This window comes from Plasmodium coatneyi, chromosome 14 (assembly GCF_001680005.1).
Source record: "Plasmodium coatneyi strain Hackeri chromosome 14, complete sequence".
Lineage (NCBI taxonomy): Eukaryota > Apicomplexa > Aconoidasida > Haemosporida > Plasmodiidae > Plasmodium > Plasmodium coatneyi.
In genome coordinates, this window is record NC_033569.1 from 1,363,661 (window position 1) to 1,381,669 (window position 18,009).

An 18,009-nucleotide genomic window follows, 5' to 3' on the forward strand; every position below is an offset into this window, starting at 1 on the left:
CGTCAGTATGTTTGTGTGTGTGTTTGTGTGGGGGGTATGTCACCCACGGGCTAGCGTCTCCATGGTCGTCTCGCGTTAAGTCACCCCAAGCGCTATTTCCAGTCGTGCAGGGGATGGGGCTCAGCGGTGGAGAGGCCTTTGATGGAAGACGAACAAATGTGCCCCACACAAGCGGAAGGAAAATTATTAAAAAAAAATGTCAATCGGGTTGATCAAAAAACAAAACGACTGAACAGGAGCGGTGAACAAATCTCCTCAAGGAGAAACACTACTCACCTTGGGGAGGTGAAAAGAAAACGAAAAAAATTAATTAAAATGCCATTTGTATGGAAATACCTCCACAATTTTTACACTTCAAAAAAAAAAAAAAAAAAAAAAAAAGCTAAACAAAGCAAAGCAAAGGAAAACAAATGAGTCACATGACAATACATCCTAAATGTAGTGTAATTGCAAATTTTTTTTTTTTTTTTTTTTTTTTTTTTTTTTTTTTCCTGTGCACAAAATCGTATGAACTGCACAACTGACCCATATGGCGCTACCCCACGGGAAAGAACTCACCCGATCTGAGCTCACGTGTTTTTCTGTTTGACGACAGAAGACGTGCATAATGTGTTATTATTATGCTTGAGAATTACTCCTCCATGGGTGATCATACTCCGTCCGTTTGAGTATCCTTCCCCCTGGTGAGGGTTGCACAACGGTTGGGGGGCTTCCCACGTAGGCGAAGGATTCTTGCACCGGGGCGTATGCCGAAAGGGGGGTGTTAGGCAGAATTACCCAACGGACGGGGGAAAGAACCCACAGCATGCTGGAAAAGCACAGAGCAACGGGGTCGTTACACCGTGGCAACAGGGTGACAACTAAATGGACACGGAGATCCGGCAAAATGCACCCCTGGAGAATGCGGGTCGTTTTCTTTTCCCGCACCCACTGGAGGTGCTTTTCCATTTAGTCATGCTACACAGGAAGGGGTCGCACAGGTACACAAAATGTAACTGCATACCTGCCTAGGTACTTATATGCTCATGTCGATAGATCCAACACGTGGTCAACCCCACGAGTGCTAACCCAGTCGATCGTTCCAGGTTTCACCGCAACTGGTGGGCCAAGGCCAAATGAAGAATCCCCAATTGGGAGCGACCCCGCTGTGTATGCACCGGGTTTTGAGGGCCACAAAGGGAAAAGAATTTTTTTTTTTTTTTTTTTTATATACCTTTCTCGATACATGTAGCACTCCGCTAGCCACACAGCAGAGCAGTTGCTTCCCCACCGCATTTTTTTATTTTATTCAAATGAAGCATCTGAAATGTTCTTACCGCCGTATTGATAGGAAAAAAAAGAAAAAGAAAGAAAAATTGTAAAGGAGCACAAATCGTGCATACATCAGAAGCACAAAGGAGCAGTCGCTGCAAAGGTTAAGGAGTGAACTGTTCACCCACACGTGTGTTCTCACATTTCGATGTTGTCCCTCGTGCCCCTCTTCTGCAAAACCTGCACAAGGTTATGAACAGTGCACAGTGCAAAGGTGACAAATAAATCGTGGAGAAAAAAGAAACGGCGTGTAGGCCACACGGAGAAGTGACACCACGATAGGCGATCCAGTAGGGAGCCACCTGTGCTGAGAGGCTATTTAACTGCTTTCCCTTTAACGCAGACCTGTAGGGAGCCCCCCGCACCACCGCTACCCCCTGCACAAACTAAGTATCGCACAATTGGGGGCCCCCGCGTTTGGACCCTCTGCACATTTGTCATCCTCTTTGCTGCAAATATGAAAAGCGTACTGGGGCTGAAGTGCGTGAGTTGCCGGGCCAGCGGGAGGCTACCCCTCGTTTCGAAAAAATTCCTCTTCGTAAATGTCGGGTCGAAGTCAAAGTTCGCATCGGGTCTGGTAGGCCAAAATAAGGACGGACAGGTAACCGCCAACGTGTCGAAAAGGACAGTTTTTATAGAAAGTAACGCGAAGAACACCCACGTGCAGGAAGAACAACGTAAGAGCGCTGTCGCTGCGTCCAAGGATGAATTCGCTTCCTCGGACAGGGAAGTACTAAACAGTTACAATGACGAACAGCTGGCCGATGGTGAAACCCAACAAGGTGATCACCTCTCCCTGGGGGGAGGAGAGGACTTTGAAGAATATGCCCAGTTTGACAGACATGATGGGCGAGGAAAAGATGCTGGAGAAAATGGGTTCATGAACTACAAGCGTAGGGAAGGTACCTTTAATAACCATGAGAGAGGAAGGAACAGACAAAGCCATGCGATGAGCGGGAGAGGACAAAAGTACCAATCCCCATCGAGGTATGAAAACGCGGAAGAAGGAGATGAGTACGAGAGGAGAACATCCTACTCGAGAAGCTTAAACAGTCAGGATAGGTATGATCAACTTGGAGAGAATCTAAAAGAAATCGAATGGAACAAGGTAGATGCAAAGGTGCAGAGGCAGAACCTGCTTCAAGATTTTAGCGAAAAGAAAGCAGGAATTTCACCTGAACAGTTAGATGCAGAACTGAAGAGACTAAACATTTACGTGAATAAAGAATCTGGTGTGCTAAATAATTTAGCTAGTAACTTCTCCGATGTGAACTTCGACGATGCTATAGTGAACCACCTGAATGCAAAGTTTAAAGAACCGACAGCTATTCAGAAGGTTACATGGCCGATCGCACTTTCGGGGAAGGACCTAATAGGAGTAGCCGAGACGGGCAGCGGAAAGACCTTGGCCTTCGCCCTGCCATGCCTTATGCACATCTTGAAGCAGAGGGAACGTCAGGCGGAGCGGGAGAACGGGTGGGAGGAGGGTGAACAGCGCATCGGTGAGGAGTCCACCCAGGATGCCACGCAACGTAGCAACGATTCGTACGCCCATCCGGGGGAACGAACTGTCTACGGACTGATACTCCTACCGACTAGAGAGCTGTGCATGCAGGTTGTCGACGAAATAAAAATATTCGAAAAAGAATTGGACATCAGAAGTGTTGCTGTCTATGGAGGAGTCCCCAAGTATACACAAATAAATAACCTAAAGAAAGGCGCCGACATTGTAGTTGCCACCCCGGGAAGACTTCTAGACCTTCTCGAAAATGGAGTGATTAACTTGTTAAGGTGCATCTATGTTGTTATTGACGAAGCGGATAGACTACTAGACATGGGGTTTGAAAAACAACTAAAAAAAATCATGACGCAAGTTAATAAAAATAAGCAGCTCCTATTCTTTACAGCTACTTGGCCTGAACAAGTCAGAAAACTGGCATATGACTTCTCTTCCTCCGATCCAGTCAAAGTACAAATTGGAAAAAGCGAATTAACTGCCAATAAAAATATACAACAGAGTGTAATAGTAAGTTCATCTATCGACTTGAAGAAAAAGCTCCTTGATTGGCTGAAGCAGAATTATGAGGGAAATAAAATTTTAATTTTCTGTGACACCAAAAGGAATTGTGACAACTTATGCAAAGAGCTTCGCTACCATCAGTACAACGCGCTCGCCATTCATGGAGATAAGGAACAACGCGAAAGAGACAGAATCCTAAACAACTACAGAAGTGACCGTTGCAATATTTTAGTAGCAACTGACGTGGCTTCCAGAGGGCTAGACATTAAGAACATTTCCATCGTGGTCAATTATGACCTGCCCAATACTATAGAAGATTATATTCATCGAATTGGCCGTACTGGCAGGGCTGGACAGAAGGGAAAGGCCGTTTTGTTTTTCCCCTATGATTACTATGTGCCGCAAAAGGGTCGATTCGCCAGGGATCTGGTTAAATTATTGAACAAGGCAAACCAGGCCGTCCCAGCGGAGCTCCGCGAAATTGCCGGCACGAGGTGACCGCCAAGTGGAGTTGCCGCAAGGGGGTAACATGCATTATGTGTGCAAATGCACACGCAACTGTGCATGCGTGTATTATCTGTTCATGTGCACGTGTGTCCCCCACTGGTGGCTATATCTCTCCTACAAACCACCGCGTGAATGCATAGACACTCCTTTTTAAAAAAATTACAATTGACACGGAATGAATGGAAAGGCTGGACGGGCCAACTTTGGCCTGCTCCTCAAAATAATAATCACCTGAACGTTCATACGATTGTTCTTCGAACTTTTGAAGAGGTCATTTTAAAGCGCGTCCACTGTGGAATACTTATTCTGGTGTTCCTCTCGTCTGGCGAATGGACAAGCGCGTGCGTGTGCGCCAGGCATTTTGTTCCCTTTTGTCTGTTCTGTTTTGCCACGCGGCAGATAACATATTAGTTAAGGTTGCTGGCAACGTTTTTCTTTTTTTTTTTTTTTTTTTTTACGCACGCCACGAGGCACATCCCTGCCATCATTCCGCCACACCCATTTTAGCTCGTAAAAAAATATAAGAACAAACAGATTAACCAAACGAAACAGCAACTGGGTTTGCAGTTAAAGGGGACCATTTAATTTATCGCTCATATTCATTGAATGTTATACCCTGCAAGGAAAAAAAACGAAAAAAGTTAAATGCGCCTTGAAAAGGGCAAAACGAGTATCCCCTCATTTTTCACCGCAAGGGGTGTACCGAACAAACGTACTGCTCACCGTTGATGGGGCATCCGTACGATACGGCAGGGATGTCCTATTAAACTTGGTTCAATCACTCCCTCATCTTTGCAGTTCCCCCGGGTTAAGTATTCCCCTTGGGGTGGAGGGGAATTCCACCTGTCCAAAAAGAAGGCAAAGCATGGATAGCAGACACAGATATTGTGCGCCGAGACTTTGCCCTCATATTTTGCAGAAAGTAACGCGCAAAACAAAGCAGCAACATGGAAATCGACGTGCAGTACCTGATCCGCGCACTCGCGTATTTCACAAAAAATGACGACGGAGAACTGTGCGAAGAGGACGTTAACGCAATTTTTAACAAAATCCTTTCGCAAAATTTGAGCCATGAAAGTGTGCGTGAGTTGATAAAAAACGTGAAAGAAAGCATACAGTGGAATAGGTCCAATTACGTGGAGAATTTCGTGTTGACACCCGCCATTTTGCATATACTCATAAACAGACAATTAAAGAAGCATGACTTGCAGACCATTTTTAAGGACCTCTTCAGTTGCATCGAGTCCAACGGAAAAATTGGAAAAACTGAGTTAGGAAAGTTCATAGACCGGTGCAAAAGAAACATCACCACAGAGGACTCCTCATTGAGCTTGAGTAAATTTAATTTTGGCGTGACCAATTCGGGCGAAGCCGTTGACTACAACACGTTTCTCGGTTTGATGGAGAAGTATTTGAAAAGGGCGTAACAGATTGGGAAGGGACCCACTGATATGACAACTGGCCAACGGGTAGAGGCTTTCCCGTTGGGGAGAAATATCCACACACGGAATGTTGCACACAGAAGGTATTTTTTTTTTTTTTTATTAACCGTTCAGGCGATTTTTCACAGGCCATGCTCGGGACAGTCCCGTTTGGCTGAACCATTTAGCCATGTCTACCACTCTATTTTTGATCACGTGTTTGTTTTTGTGTTTCTCCCGTTTAGGGACGTTCGTGAAGAAAGCGTTTTCTTTCATACAAGGAGTAAAGTTTTTTTTTTAAGCAGTGGAATATTTTTTAGCTAGCTAGCTAGCCATTACAATTAGTTTTCCTCTCCCTTGTTTGAATTTTTTTTCTGCATTCTCACCTGAAATGGTCATACAATTTGACTTTTTACACACAAACAAAGGAATGCGGCATGGGTTTTTACCACCCTCCATGTATTTCATCCTGTTGAAATAAACAAAGCGGAATTTTGATAATTTAGTGAGGTAGTTTCCATTAAACGAGTTAGTCCTTGCTTCAACTTGTACTTCTTTTTTAATCCATTCGCGATAAAATGTCGTGCTGAACTAGGGAGGGGAATAAAAGCCGCTCTCACAAAAGGTGGTTCGCTACCTCGCGGGGCAGCTATGAGGAAAAATGTGCAATATGAACTTGTGTGCATGCGAACTTGGTCATTTCGCTTCCCCTTTTTCAATAATTTTTTGCCTTAAAAGTGCACACCGAAATGGGGGTCACATAATATTATCATGCTCCGGTGTAAGTAAAAAAAATAAATAAACATAAATAAACTAAAATACTTGTGATTTCATTCCTTCTTTTGTTCACTCCAAGCTGTAGCAGTATTCGTCCTCTCGCATTCGTTGAGATTGCTTTTATTTTGAGCGGGCATGAACCTTTGTGTGTGCTTTATTCTTGTCATTTTTTACCTCTAGTGTTTTATGCTCATAAATTATACGGATATAGTGTATCTCCCTTTTTGGCTCACTTGTCGTGCCAGCAAAAGAGGCTAAGTGAACTGAACTTCCTCTGGGAGAGTATCCACGACCTAGCACATTTTCGGCTAGCGACCAGGTCGGGGAGCGAGGGAAATATTAAGGCAATTCTCCCTTATCGTGCACAAGGCGAAAGAGATGCTATCGTTTGTTCGCACACCCGATTACACCCTGAACCCTAAAGCCCCGTGTGCATTTCCTTTGCTTCCCTTTTTAAAGCCTGCGTGTGCTGGAAGTGCACTACGTCCAATGAGCAATATTCCCGAATGCATGCATTTGCTTTGAGCATATTTTTTTTTTTACAACACAGATTGGAAAAATCCCTCAAGGGGGGGGTTAAAAATCGGTTTAAAGATGGAGAATGGGCAAAAGAAAACGAAAAAAAAAAGAATCAGCCATAATTCGCTCCTCGTCGAATTGTTCATGTGCACTTTTTCGATAAATTTTTTTTGTGTACTTATTTGCATGTATGCAAGTGGACACCTGCATGTGTATAAGTGAAAGTGTATACTACCCCATTTGCACACTTGGCACCTTTCGTATGCACCTTTCGTATGCACCTTTCGTATGCACCTTTCGTACGCACCTTTTGGGGGGTAGCCGTCTTATGAGTCCACTAAGATAGAGGCCTCAATATGCGGGAATCCTTTTTTGTTTTTTGTCCCCCCCGTTATACGGATCTGACCACTTCGAGGCTTATATATAAGTGACCCCTGAAAAAGTGGTCTCTTACAAAATGAGCCTTTCGTTCAAGAAAGCTTCCTTAAAGGAAAAGCTGTTTCCAAGTCTGGAAGCGACTATTGTGCTTGCCTTCTAGCGAAAAGCTGGCAACAGTGGTTGTTCAGCTTTTGTTGGGATGCACCTTGCTTGCCGTCCTCTCCACGTGGCTATACGTAGTGGCCTTGCTCATCGGTTCCTCGACAGCCACTCCATTTTGTTTTCACCGACAATTTCAACCACATTTTTCGACCTCCCTTTTTGCCATAACAACTCAATCCCGTTTTAAACTTACCACCCTTCCCTTTTATGTTAAGTATTTCAGTTAGATCTTTTGTATTGATCTACCATCACAAGTCTTTATTGTTTCTTTTTTCTCATTTTCTGCATTTTGATTTTCTTGCCCTGTAGGCGTTTTTTTTTTTTTTTTTTTTTCCATTCTATATTTTTTACGTAATAAATCAACAAATAGCAGCTTCTGCTAGCCAGACTTCTTCACCGCCTGGTTATAATAATCCCGCAGAGGGGTACACATAGAACAAAGAAGTACGCCCCTCTATACCCCCCCGCTTGTTCACGAACGGGCGCCCATTTCCTCGTCGAAGGAGGTATTCCCAGGAAAGAGAGTCTACACCCCATCCCCATAGGCAAAATGATGATCCCTGCACGAGTGGCCGTCTTCTTCCTTCTCGCGTGCGCTCTCCTGTATTCAGCACCAACAAATGCAAAAGAAAAAAACGCAGTAAAAAAAGAAGGAAACTTTTTTCAAAAGTTAAGGAACAAATTAATAAACTACATAGCAAAGAAGAAAAAGTTTGACTCGAACGGATGGGTAGATTTGTCCCTACTGCAGGAGCAGGATGAGAACTTCGAACCCATCGACCTACGTATCCAGGATGATAAGGTTATTTGTAACGCGAATAACCAAATTATGGAAGTAACTGTAGTCAATCAGAAGTTGCTAAAACATACGGTCGATGCGTCTTATCACGAGCTAATAGTGCACAGTAAAAACACACCTCCCGATGGGACGGTACATTCCGTAATCCCTTTAATGAAAATGAAGACGAAGCAAAACCAGGGGGGGAAAAATGCACCTGCAAAACAATCATGGTTGTCCCCTGTGTATGCATTTCCCCCCAATTTTGAGGGTTATATTGTATGCACAAAGAAAGACACAAATGCTTTGTTCGTGCCAAAGACAGTGAAACCGGTTCAGTTTGTAAGCGGCCCATGGAAAGTACGCGTAAGCATAAACTTCTACAAATGTCCCCTCTCCAATTTTGGCAGAATATTCCAAGTAACCATAATCGACCAAATAAATATTTTACTGAACAATGAGAAATCCTTCATCTGGCCGATCCCTCTAAAATCCTTTTTCGAAGTGTATGATTTCCATTTAGCTGTTAGAGAATGTAAGAAAGGAAACTTTTGCGAACTGGAGAAGACAGCAAATGGGAATGGAAACAATGGAACCCTTATATTGAATTGCCCTAGTTGGGGGAAGACACACAATCTTACCGTAGCTAATGCATTGCTCCTTTCAGCCTACGTTGGCATGGCTGTCGCCCATGGTTTGTCCTACCCCATTGTGCATAAATCTCCAGAAGATTACCTAAATAGCAGGTACAGTAAAGTTTCAATTAGCACACCAAGGATCCACAAACGTGTCATAAAGTCCTACCTTATGGATGAGCGAGCAGATGAAGATCGAAAAAGTTCCCTAAAGAAGCTCAGTCTCATCACCAACTTACTCTTCCTAGGAGGAGCAGGAATTGCCAACGCTGCCTATGGTATTAAAACCCTCGTAGATGTAGTCAAAAATTTGAACACCATAAATGAGGAGTTTGAAAATGGATTGCCTTTCTACCCATGGGAGTTGCGTTACCCCCAGAGCTACCTAGGCTCACAGGGGGGGGGAATGCCTAAAGTGGAATTCGCCAAAAAAACAGTAACCAGCGGGAAAAAAGTAGAACCGAAGGGAAAAGGAGCGAACATGAATCAAGTCGAAACGACATACGAGATGGATTCGAGCCAGATAATCCAAACGGGAAACAAACAACCGAACGAGGAGGGAACCCAGCACAGCAACAATGGGGAAAATGACACCCAACCCAAGGATTCCAAAACACCCCCCAACGAAAACGAACCCACCAACCTAAAAATCTTCGAACAAAATATTGTGGAAAATTAGTTTCCAAAGGGTCGTCTATACGTTAGGAGGTGGATTCAAAGTTATGCATGGACAGCAAACTACGCTAAAACTAGCCAATTGAAAGAAAAAATATAGATGCGGTGGACACGTGCTGCTCTTGCCCCCTCGTCCACGTGCCCCAATTTTTGTACATACGTGTGCAAGCATTTAAAAGGTTGCACTGAAGTGCCTATCCGTGAAGTATTCTTGTGAAGTATTCATGTGAAGTGTGTTCGTCACCCCCTTTTTGCCGACCTGTATATATGTAGAGTGAAGTAAAGTTTTGACGGGAGCTGCTGCAAGCTTTGCCCCTCGCACGCGCCCCAATAGTGAGCCTTTCTCCGAAGCAAGACGTGTCTACACGATTTGCGCAGTAACCCTTTATTTTAACCATAGAACATTGCAAGGAATGATAAAAAGAGGTGTATCACACCTACTGATTCGTTGCTGTGGGGATACATGCGAGGCGACTTACGTTGCGCTTATCCTTTACACACAGTGTGCATGTGCCTTGCCGGTCTCAATTCACCCAACGTGTTAGACGAATGATGCATCGCTAGCCCCCCGAGAAAAAAAAAAAAAAAATCCTCCATTTGGTCCAGAAGTCAGGTCTTAAGGATGATCGCTTGTCAAGCAGACCATGCGATCAGGCTGCACGGAAAGGAGTTAACCCCCTGGGCCCACGAATGGTACTTAACTGTTAAGCTTAAAAAAAAATTGGCCAACTTAATTGAAAGAAACTACAACGCGGTTTGTGTATAACGGGAAGATCCATCAGCTCGGGATGATGAATAGGAAGGGGGTGAAGAACAAACAAAATGTGAAGGCCAAATGTACACAAAAAATGCGGGAAAGAAGGAAAAGGCTAATTGGGTGCAAATGGATTGACCACGTCATTCCCCTCATCAGTTGCCATTGTCCAATGTGTTCCCTCCATTTGAACTTTTTTTTTTTTTTTTTTTTTTTTTTTTCTTTCCGCTTGGTCAGCCTAAGACAATATGAACGTCTCCTCCTTCTCGAACTTCAAGTCCAGCAGGGGAGTGTCCTGCACCTGTTCGACCTGCGGGGAGTAACAAAAGAGTTCGCACTGATTGGCGTGCACACAACTATACGCATGTGCTTATGCATTAACTTTGTGCATTTTTTGCTCTTCGCCACTGCTAAGCATGCACCCCCCTCTCGTTACCTTATCCCCCGTCAGCAGCTCTATGGTCCCATTCTGGTATTTGCAAAACTTCCTCCTGCGAATGGACGAGGGGTGCATTAAAAAAATGTATATGCGTGTGTGCATGCTTGGCGTGTATGATGAGGGAAGGGTTGCATTACTTGCCCCTTCGCCCAAGTGGCTTCTCCCCTTATGTACTCACCGTGGATATATTTGGTAAAGGTTGTAGCTGCTTCTGAGGAGCAGAGAGGGGCCAAGCCCCAGACTGTTCACCCACTCGTACTCAAGCCAGTAGAAGACGTCCTGCGGGGAGGCAAAAACATTAACAAGGGGAAATGGGCACCAAATTATATTCGTACAAATGTGCGCTATGTGGCCCCTAAAGGAACAAACACCGGGGACACCACTCCTTCACCTACCGCCAACGTCTTCGCGTTGCTGAACCGCCTGTGGATCTTCCTATTCGAAAGTTTAACCATAATGTTAATGCAGTTTTCTGCCGCGGGTTCTTCTTCTTCTGCTGGTGGGGGTAAATTCTGCGCAGGGAAAAACAGGACAGGGTGAACCAGGAGGTGCATTCCACTCAGGTGCCACATCCTTAGCAAATGAACAAGTATATTTGCACACTGAGCAAAATGATAAACTGGCAGGCATGCAAAATACATCATGTTGAAACTTCTACACGCATGTTCCCTGCGTAGTCCCTGCATTAACCCACCTTTATGTACTCCTCCATGGATAGCCGCAAAGCCATCTGCAGCTCGTCGTCCGGGTCGTTAACCACGGAGGGGAAACCGCCTCCACCAACACCGGTGAGATCGCTCCCCCCTTGGTCATTCAACTTGCGCCCCCCACCCTCTGGCCATTTAAACGTGCTAGGTTTATCCTTCCCACTGGAGGGAAAAAAAGAATTATTTTCCCCATGCCTACCGGAACTAACCCTTTCCTCCATTATAAACCCATTGGAAGATACCCCCGAAATTTCAGAAATTTCATTTGTGCATAAATAAAACTGGTTGGGATTCTTCGCCACAAAGTTTACGTCCGCTTTGGGTAAAGAGACATACGGATTGATGTTCTGAACAGAAAACACATGGTACTTATTTATAATGCCGTTGAAATAAAACTTTAAATTTATGTCCTTTATGTAGAGGGGGCCACTTTTCAAGCTATCCAGGACATACCAGGTGTTGTATATTTTTCTGATACAGAACCAATGTTGCTGCAAGTTACAAATGTACCCTATGTCTTGGTGGTCACTTGAAAGGATTTTTTTTAAATCCTCTTCGAATGTATTTTTTACGGAAATATTTTTTCTCCTCAGACATTCAATGAGGACTGAAATGTTTATAAATCCGTCGTCCAAGACGTTGGATGAATTTCTTCTCATCAGATCATTCATGCCGGTTTCTCCAGCTGCTCCGCTGCACCTGAGGAACTCCCGTTCCTTTTCGTCGATTTCTCTCCCGATGGCGGCCACGACGTCTTCGCTGTAGTGAGGGCCCTGCATACATGTTGGGGGGATCATTTTGTTGGGCGCGCTTTGGTGGGGAACAGTTTAACGGGGACCCGTTTAACAAGGTCCGGTTTAATGGGTATTGCTGTCCCGCTTACCTGCAGGATGGCGTTTATGCAGTGAAGACCGCACATCCGGTCGTTGCCCTGTTTCTCCCAGTACACATACTTCTTGCTCATCATGTCAACCCTTGCTTTGTGTTTGCCTCGATTGCACCACTGAGTTCATCCCCAAGTTTACCCGCACGGAAGGGGCACGTACCTGTAATATACTACGTGCTCAGGCGGTATTACCCTCTTGAGCAGTTGCGTATTACGACACGTACCTTCCTCGTGGAAAGAAATTCCCCACAGGACGCTGCGCGCAATCCGCTTTATTTAATAACAAAAAAAGGGAATTTTATCCTCCAGCGTGTGGTTATCTAATCTATTTCCCAGAAAAAATAAAAAAAAATACATCCGGTCTTTAACAAAATGACGCATAGGGGGTAATGCAGCATGGTGGAGCTTACAGGAGATATTACAAAAGCCTCCGCTCCGATAGCGCCGATTACACTATTTCGCATTGACCGTTTCGTACCAAAGGTATGGTAGTGCGGAAAAACATTACGGAGAAAAAAAAAAAAAAAAAAAAAATCAGCGAAAGGAGGTCGGAGTATGCGCAAGAAAAAAAAGGATCCTTGGCAAGGGTGCCATGTTCTTTGCGCGCTTCATCACACATGGAGATTCGTTGGAGCAAAATTTTCCCCTCATTCGATGGTTTGCAGAGATTGCACATTGTTCAGGTGCTTGTAATGTGGATAGAAGCGGCACTTCACTTCGGGCGCAATAATTGCGAACGGACAAGCCGAGGAATGGAGCGGCAGTCCCCCCAAGGGCCTTCACATGCAGCTAAAGGGAAGGGGTGTGCTCTCCTCCTGAACAAAGCCCCACACGTGAAGAGGTACGACAGTATCACGTGCGGTGAAAAGATGACACCCGTTTAGCGGAAACTCCCGTTTTTTTTTTTTTTTTTTGTTCCCTCCCCGTATTGGGGCTAGTCAAATGGTGAGATGTACAACTTGCCTGTAGAAACTTTCGCAAGGTTGCTCTAAGGGGATATACCCATGAAATGTAAGGCAACAACTTTGTAGGGTAACCATCCAAGTGGACTACAAGGGAAGGGAATTGTCAACAGGGGAAAAGCTACACTATTTTTCGAAATTGTTAAAACTGCTAAATGTAGCACTTGTGACAAAAAAAGTTAAAGAGTCATATCACAACGCAGTGGCGTACTGCACAGTGTGACACTCTACAACGTGATGTTCGCGGGAATGATCGAATAGCTGTGCACACAAATTAAGAATGAGAAAAGGCAAAAGACAAAAGAAGAAAAAGGGATACACTGAGAAATAAATTGCCCCCATGATAGACTTAACAATTTGGTTGTCCATCCTGGGGGGTTGAAAACCTACAAACGGGCGAAGCAACAGTGGTGGTAAAACAAATGTGTTTTTAAAAAGTGGGGGGGAACTAATTGTCACAGTTGCACACGCAGCTAGCCATTCGTGTGCAAAAGGTCAGGCAAAAAAAAAAAAAAAAAAGTCAGATAAAAAAAAAAAAAAAAACAGCCAGGTACGAAAGGACTAGGCAACTTCGGCAAAAGAATCCCAAAGGTCTCACAAAGGAATGACCGAACACGATGCGTAGCACCTACCGCTTAGCGCAAAAAGCCCAGCGGAATCACGGCCAACCCGTTCTTGCTGCATGTGCGTGTCCACTTGCCATGCTTCATCTCGTCCCCAACGGAGGCAAACAGATACGCGTAGTTGGGGGAGAAGGAAAATTTGCTCACCGCGCCGTTCACCGGAACGGCCAGGATCTTCCGCATAGTAGCCGACGTTTTGCTAACACTTTTGTACTGCCAAAAATTTACGTAACCGTCGTACGACCCGGAAATGAAAATATCCGTGAAGGGGATGCTAGTAACCGCCGTCACTGCATACGAACTGTGTGCATTTTTGCAAATACAAATGGGCTTCTTATAGGAAGATGAAAAAATATAAATATGGCCTGAAAACGTCCCCGCGATGAAGACCCTGTTGTTAAGGGAACAACAGGATTCCACAATTTCGTAATTTAAGTTAAACAAAATATGATTGTCATTTTTGGGGTTCCAAAAACGGAGGGTATAATCACTCGAACTGGTAATTAATTTATTCTGAGCTAAAGAAGTCATGCTTAAAATGTTGTTGGTATGTCCCATATAGGTATTAATACATTTGTCCAAAAATCGCAAGTCCCATAATTTAATCGATTTATCGTAGGAGGACGTGAAGAAGTTGTATTCCATGTTTAACTCATCCGTGTTTTCATTGCTTCCTACAATTGCGCTAATGATATTTTTGTGTCCAACTACAGAATGCGTGCACGTTTTTTTCACTCTATTATCCCATGTGTTTATTAAATTATCCGCCCCAACAGATATGAAGAAAGAATTAAATTTGTCACAATATAAATCCATTACGCTCTTGAAATGGCTTATTCCGTTGCTCTTTCCGAAATTTTGGAAGGCGCTGGGGTTTCCTTTATAAATGTGAACCTTCTCTCCTCTGGTTAAATCCCACTCGATGATGCAGGCGTCTTTGCCCCCCGTGTAGGCCGTGCTGAGGGTAACATTGGGGAACACCTTCGGCTGTATGGCATGTTGGGGGTTGTCTCCAAAGGGGTCACCTTCCTCGGGGCTGATCCTGGGATTGTCCTCTTTGTAAAACTTCCCGCTGTTGTACCCTGCATAGGCGTCCCGCTCATCACACTGGGCAGTTCCCACATCGTAGTCATAGTAGTCAAAAAAGGAAAGGTTAAAATCTGGGCAGGCAACGCACGTGACGCTCTTTTTGTGTCCGCGGAAGAAAAAGGCACGTTCTGCCGGTAGGTCAGTTTGACCGTTTTGACCAGTTTGACCTGTTTGATCACTTTCACCTGAACGGTTCATGCAAATTGACCCCTTCGAAGAAGCCAATTTCTCGTCATGCACAATTTTGATTTTATTTCCCAAATTTAGGAGCGCCTTCCTACTTTTTTGCCTCTCCCTTTGCATCATCAATTTACTGATTTGTTCCCTCTGTTCGTCATTTCCGTGGAAAGAACGGTTGTCGCTAAAATTGGAATCCGACTTGTCTTCCTCATCACTGTTCTCAGGGGAATCACTTTCAGACTTGTCATCATCGCTGCTCTGTATGCCCATATCTCTGAGGTACTTTTTGGCCAAGTGTATTTTCCTCTCCTCCGGGTTATTGAAGGCGTTTCCGTTTTCATCCCCACTGGTGCCGTCTTCATCGAGGTCACTTCCATCACCATCTGTTGCGTCTCCATCCGTAATTTCCCCCTCAACCGATGTGACGTGGCGCTTTTTCTTCTTCCCCAGTTTCGTTCTCTGGTTCCCACTTTCTGATGCCTCCGAGGACAGTATGTCGTCCGACTCTATCTCGGAGTTGTAACCCTCCTCTTTCCTACCTCCATAATTTTTCTTCTTTATCTTGAAGGATTTCTTCCTCTTGTTGAATTTCATTTTTACGCTCTGCGTTGATTATATTACTTTGGATTTAGGAATGCTTCCTCGCATGCATCAAAAAAAAAAGGCGAACAGAATTAGCTTGACGTTGCCGCTGATCTGTACCACCTTTCAAGGCTACCAGTCCTGTACTTATATAAATGGCTAGCGAATTCGCGAAGGAGGAGTCCGCATCCTTATAGTAGTTAACTGTATATTTTCCAAGCAATTGTATAGTATCACTCGTAATTATGTGGCAGTTCTCATCCTTATGCGGTTTCTACAAACGTTTACTCATCCCTTCGATGGTAACCATAACTTTTGCGATGTTGCACTTTTTTATTTTATTTATTTTTTTTTTTTTCGAAGGCAACATCATTTTTTTTTTTTGCTGTGTTGTTCCCTTTTGGGGGAAAGATGCCCCACGAAGGTTCGCAAAAATATTGAGGCATGCAATTGAGGAGGCGCTGTCGGGGCGGCGCTACAACAGCCCACCATTTGCAGCAGGGAAATTTATACTATTATATTATTTTGGAGAAGCACCTCTGTTTTCCTTTCCCCATTTGGAATGTAGCCAATCTGTTCATATTACTTAGACGACGCGTTAATTTTTTTTTTTTTTTTTTTTTTTTTTAATTTTCCCCCCGGTCGCTCTACGCGTTCTTACTCGAATTACCACTTCAGCACGAACTGAACCAAATGAATGGGAAAAGTCCGAGTCTTTTTTTATCTCTATCCGCTTGGAAACCCAATAAGGGATTTTTCTTTTTTTTTTTGCTAAACGGTCAGAATAATTTTGAGGGCATGCAAACTACAATTGTAAGTATTTTTTTTTTTTTTTTTAAGGAGGAGCATTCTCCCCGATGTTGAAAGAAACAACGAATTGTGCAACATGGACTGAGAACAACAAATAGCGTTACGTGTCCCCCCACTTGGAGAAGGCATACCGAGGGGAGATGCCATCCCCGTTGGTAGGGAAGCAACCCCTCATCAACACACAGTCATAATGTTATGCGGTTTTACACTCCCATGTTCGTTAACGCTGTAGGGAAGGTCACCCGCTCAGCTGTCCACTTTGGCTAAGCCATTTTTCCTTTTCTCTAGTTGTGTCCCATCTGGAGTTATGCCAGACGGGTAGGATAGATTTAAGCAGCCCCGTCAGTTACTGACCAGTTGGTATTTTTTTCTTCCAATGATACTCCTTTTTACTGCGCTGGCATAAGGAGGGGGATCGTCCAAATGGCAAATCAGTTCCGCCACTGGGAAGGGTTCCCCGTTGTGTAGGATTTTGACGAGAGCGGGCTGGCTGCCTCGGAAAGGGGAATAGTTATTGAGCAAACAACAAGAAAAAAAAATAAATATATGCTTATATAGACATATGCTCCCTTCACTTAACTTGACCGATCGATTTACACATGTACCAGGCGATAAAACAAACGAAGCCGTTTTATCGACCAATGAGGGAGTAACGACCCATTAGATCTCCCCCCTTTATCGCTCTCCCCGCATAGCCCAACGTGCGAAGTTTGCCTTGTGATGGGGAAGGGGTGAACTAACAACCCGCTTGACATGCAAACAAACAAAGTTCGTGTGTTTCCCATTTTGGCACCCCTGGAAAGAACCCACTTTGCGTTAAATATGCAAACAAATGACCAAGTGACACCAAAAATTAGTGTATCCCTCGCGCCAACTCATTGTTCACTTTCGACGCATTTCCATGTGCCTCCATTTTTCTCCTCCAAAGGGTCCCCTTCCGTTAGTTTCCACTTTTGCGGCGTCATTACGTGTTAAGTGTTACGTGTTACATGTTAAATAAATTTTTTTTTTTTTTTCCCAATTACCGTTCCCCGTTTCGATGCGTCGAAATGGATTTACTCTCCTTTAGACATGTTTCACAATGCGTTTCCCCAATTTGTGTGTGTAAGCTTTGTGGTGCGGGAGAGTGGGAGGCGTTCCCGGGAAGGTATCGTGAAAAAGTAACACTGCTAAAACATTGATGAGAGGGACCGTTTTCTAGCGCTTGCCCGGGCATACGGTGCCAGGCCCTTTCCACTGAACGCGCAAGTTCGCACTAGTGCATTCGCGAAGGGAAGGAACACCGAGGGGGTTTGTTTTTTTAACGCTCCATCCGCATTGCGAGATAAAAGCTTACTCAATTCACATGTGTGTTTCTTCCATCCACGAAGAATTATTATTTTTTTTCTTTTTTTTTCATAATATGCTATCCGGCATGGTGATTGCACAAACAGGTTTAGCGAAACTATTGAAACAATTTATGAGACGTTCAGCCTTTCTCCCACACCCCTTGAAAAAAAAAAAAAGAAAGATCCCCTGCCGCCGATTTGTGTGCTCTCCCATTATATTGCATTATTCCTTTTCTGTGAGAGATAAAAGCAATTTTATGGCGCAACTTTTTTTTTTTCTTTTTTTTCTTTCTTTTTTTTTCTTTTGGTTCTCGTGTTAGGAAATTTCACCAGTATCACCTTTCTTTGCGATAAAGATACTGCAGTGAAATTTCCGCAGCGCTTCACTTTCTGTTTCCTCTGGCCGCACATAACACACACGCCACAGTTAGCCACGTGTGCCACGTAGTTCAGCAAGCATTATGAC

At 44.2% G+C, this 18,009-nt stretch overlaps 5 protein-coding genes across 5 annotated transcripts; 3 read left to right on the forward strand and 2 right to left on the reverse strand.

Annotated features, from left to right (window-relative positions):
- Nucleotides 1-1,768: 1,768 nt before the first annotated feature.
- On the forward strand, nt 1,769-3,829 carry PCOAH_00054120 (ATP-dependent RNA helicase; the record flags this gene model as incomplete). Its single annotated transcript, XM_020062192.1, has 1 exon — nt 1,769-3,829. One exon carries the CDS (start codon nt 1,769-1,771, stop codon nt 3,827-3,829), a length of 2,061 nt encoding a protein of 686 aa, XP_019917859.1.
- A 956-nt stretch (nt 3,830-4,785) lies between these two features.
- On the forward strand, nt 4,786-5,265 carry PCOAH_00054130 (Uncharacterized protein; the record flags this gene model as incomplete). The annotated part of the gene is made up of 1 exon (XM_020062193.1): nt 4,786-5,265. The coding sequence occupies one exon, from the start codon at nt 4,786-4,788 to the stop codon at nt 5,263-5,265; it is 480 nt and encodes a 159-aa protein (XP_019917556.1).
- Nucleotides 5,266-7,645: 2,380 nt separating this feature from the next.
- Nucleotides 7,646-9,187, forward strand: PCOAH_00054140 (Uncharacterized protein; the record flags this gene model as incomplete). The annotated part of the gene is made up of 1 exon (XM_020062194.1): nt 7,646-9,187. One exon carries the CDS (start codon nt 7,646-7,648, stop codon nt 9,185-9,187), a length of 1,542 nt encoding a protein of 513 aa, XP_019917548.1.
- Nucleotides 9,188-10,175: 988 nt separating this feature from the next.
- PCOAH_00054150 (Uncharacterized protein) lies at nt 10,176-12,047 on the reverse strand (the record flags this gene model as incomplete). Its single annotated transcript, XM_020062195.1, has 6 exons — nt 10,176-10,247; nt 10,374-10,428; nt 10,555-10,655; nt 10,772-10,888; nt 11,071-11,856; nt 11,967-12,047. 6 exons carry the CDS (start codon nt 12,045-12,047, stop codon nt 10,176-10,178), a joined length of 1,212 nt encoding a protein of 403 aa, XP_019917667.1.
- Nucleotides 12,048-13,566: 1,519 nt separating this feature from the next.
- PCOAH_00054160 (Uncharacterized protein) lies at nt 13,567-15,417 on the reverse strand (the record flags this gene model as incomplete). The annotated part of the gene is made up of 1 exon (XM_020062196.1): nt 13,567-15,417. The coding sequence occupies one exon, from the start codon at nt 15,415-15,417 to the stop codon at nt 13,567-13,569; it is 1,851 nt and encodes a 616-aa protein (XP_019917782.1).
- Nucleotides 15,418-18,009: the final 2,592 nt, after the last annotated feature.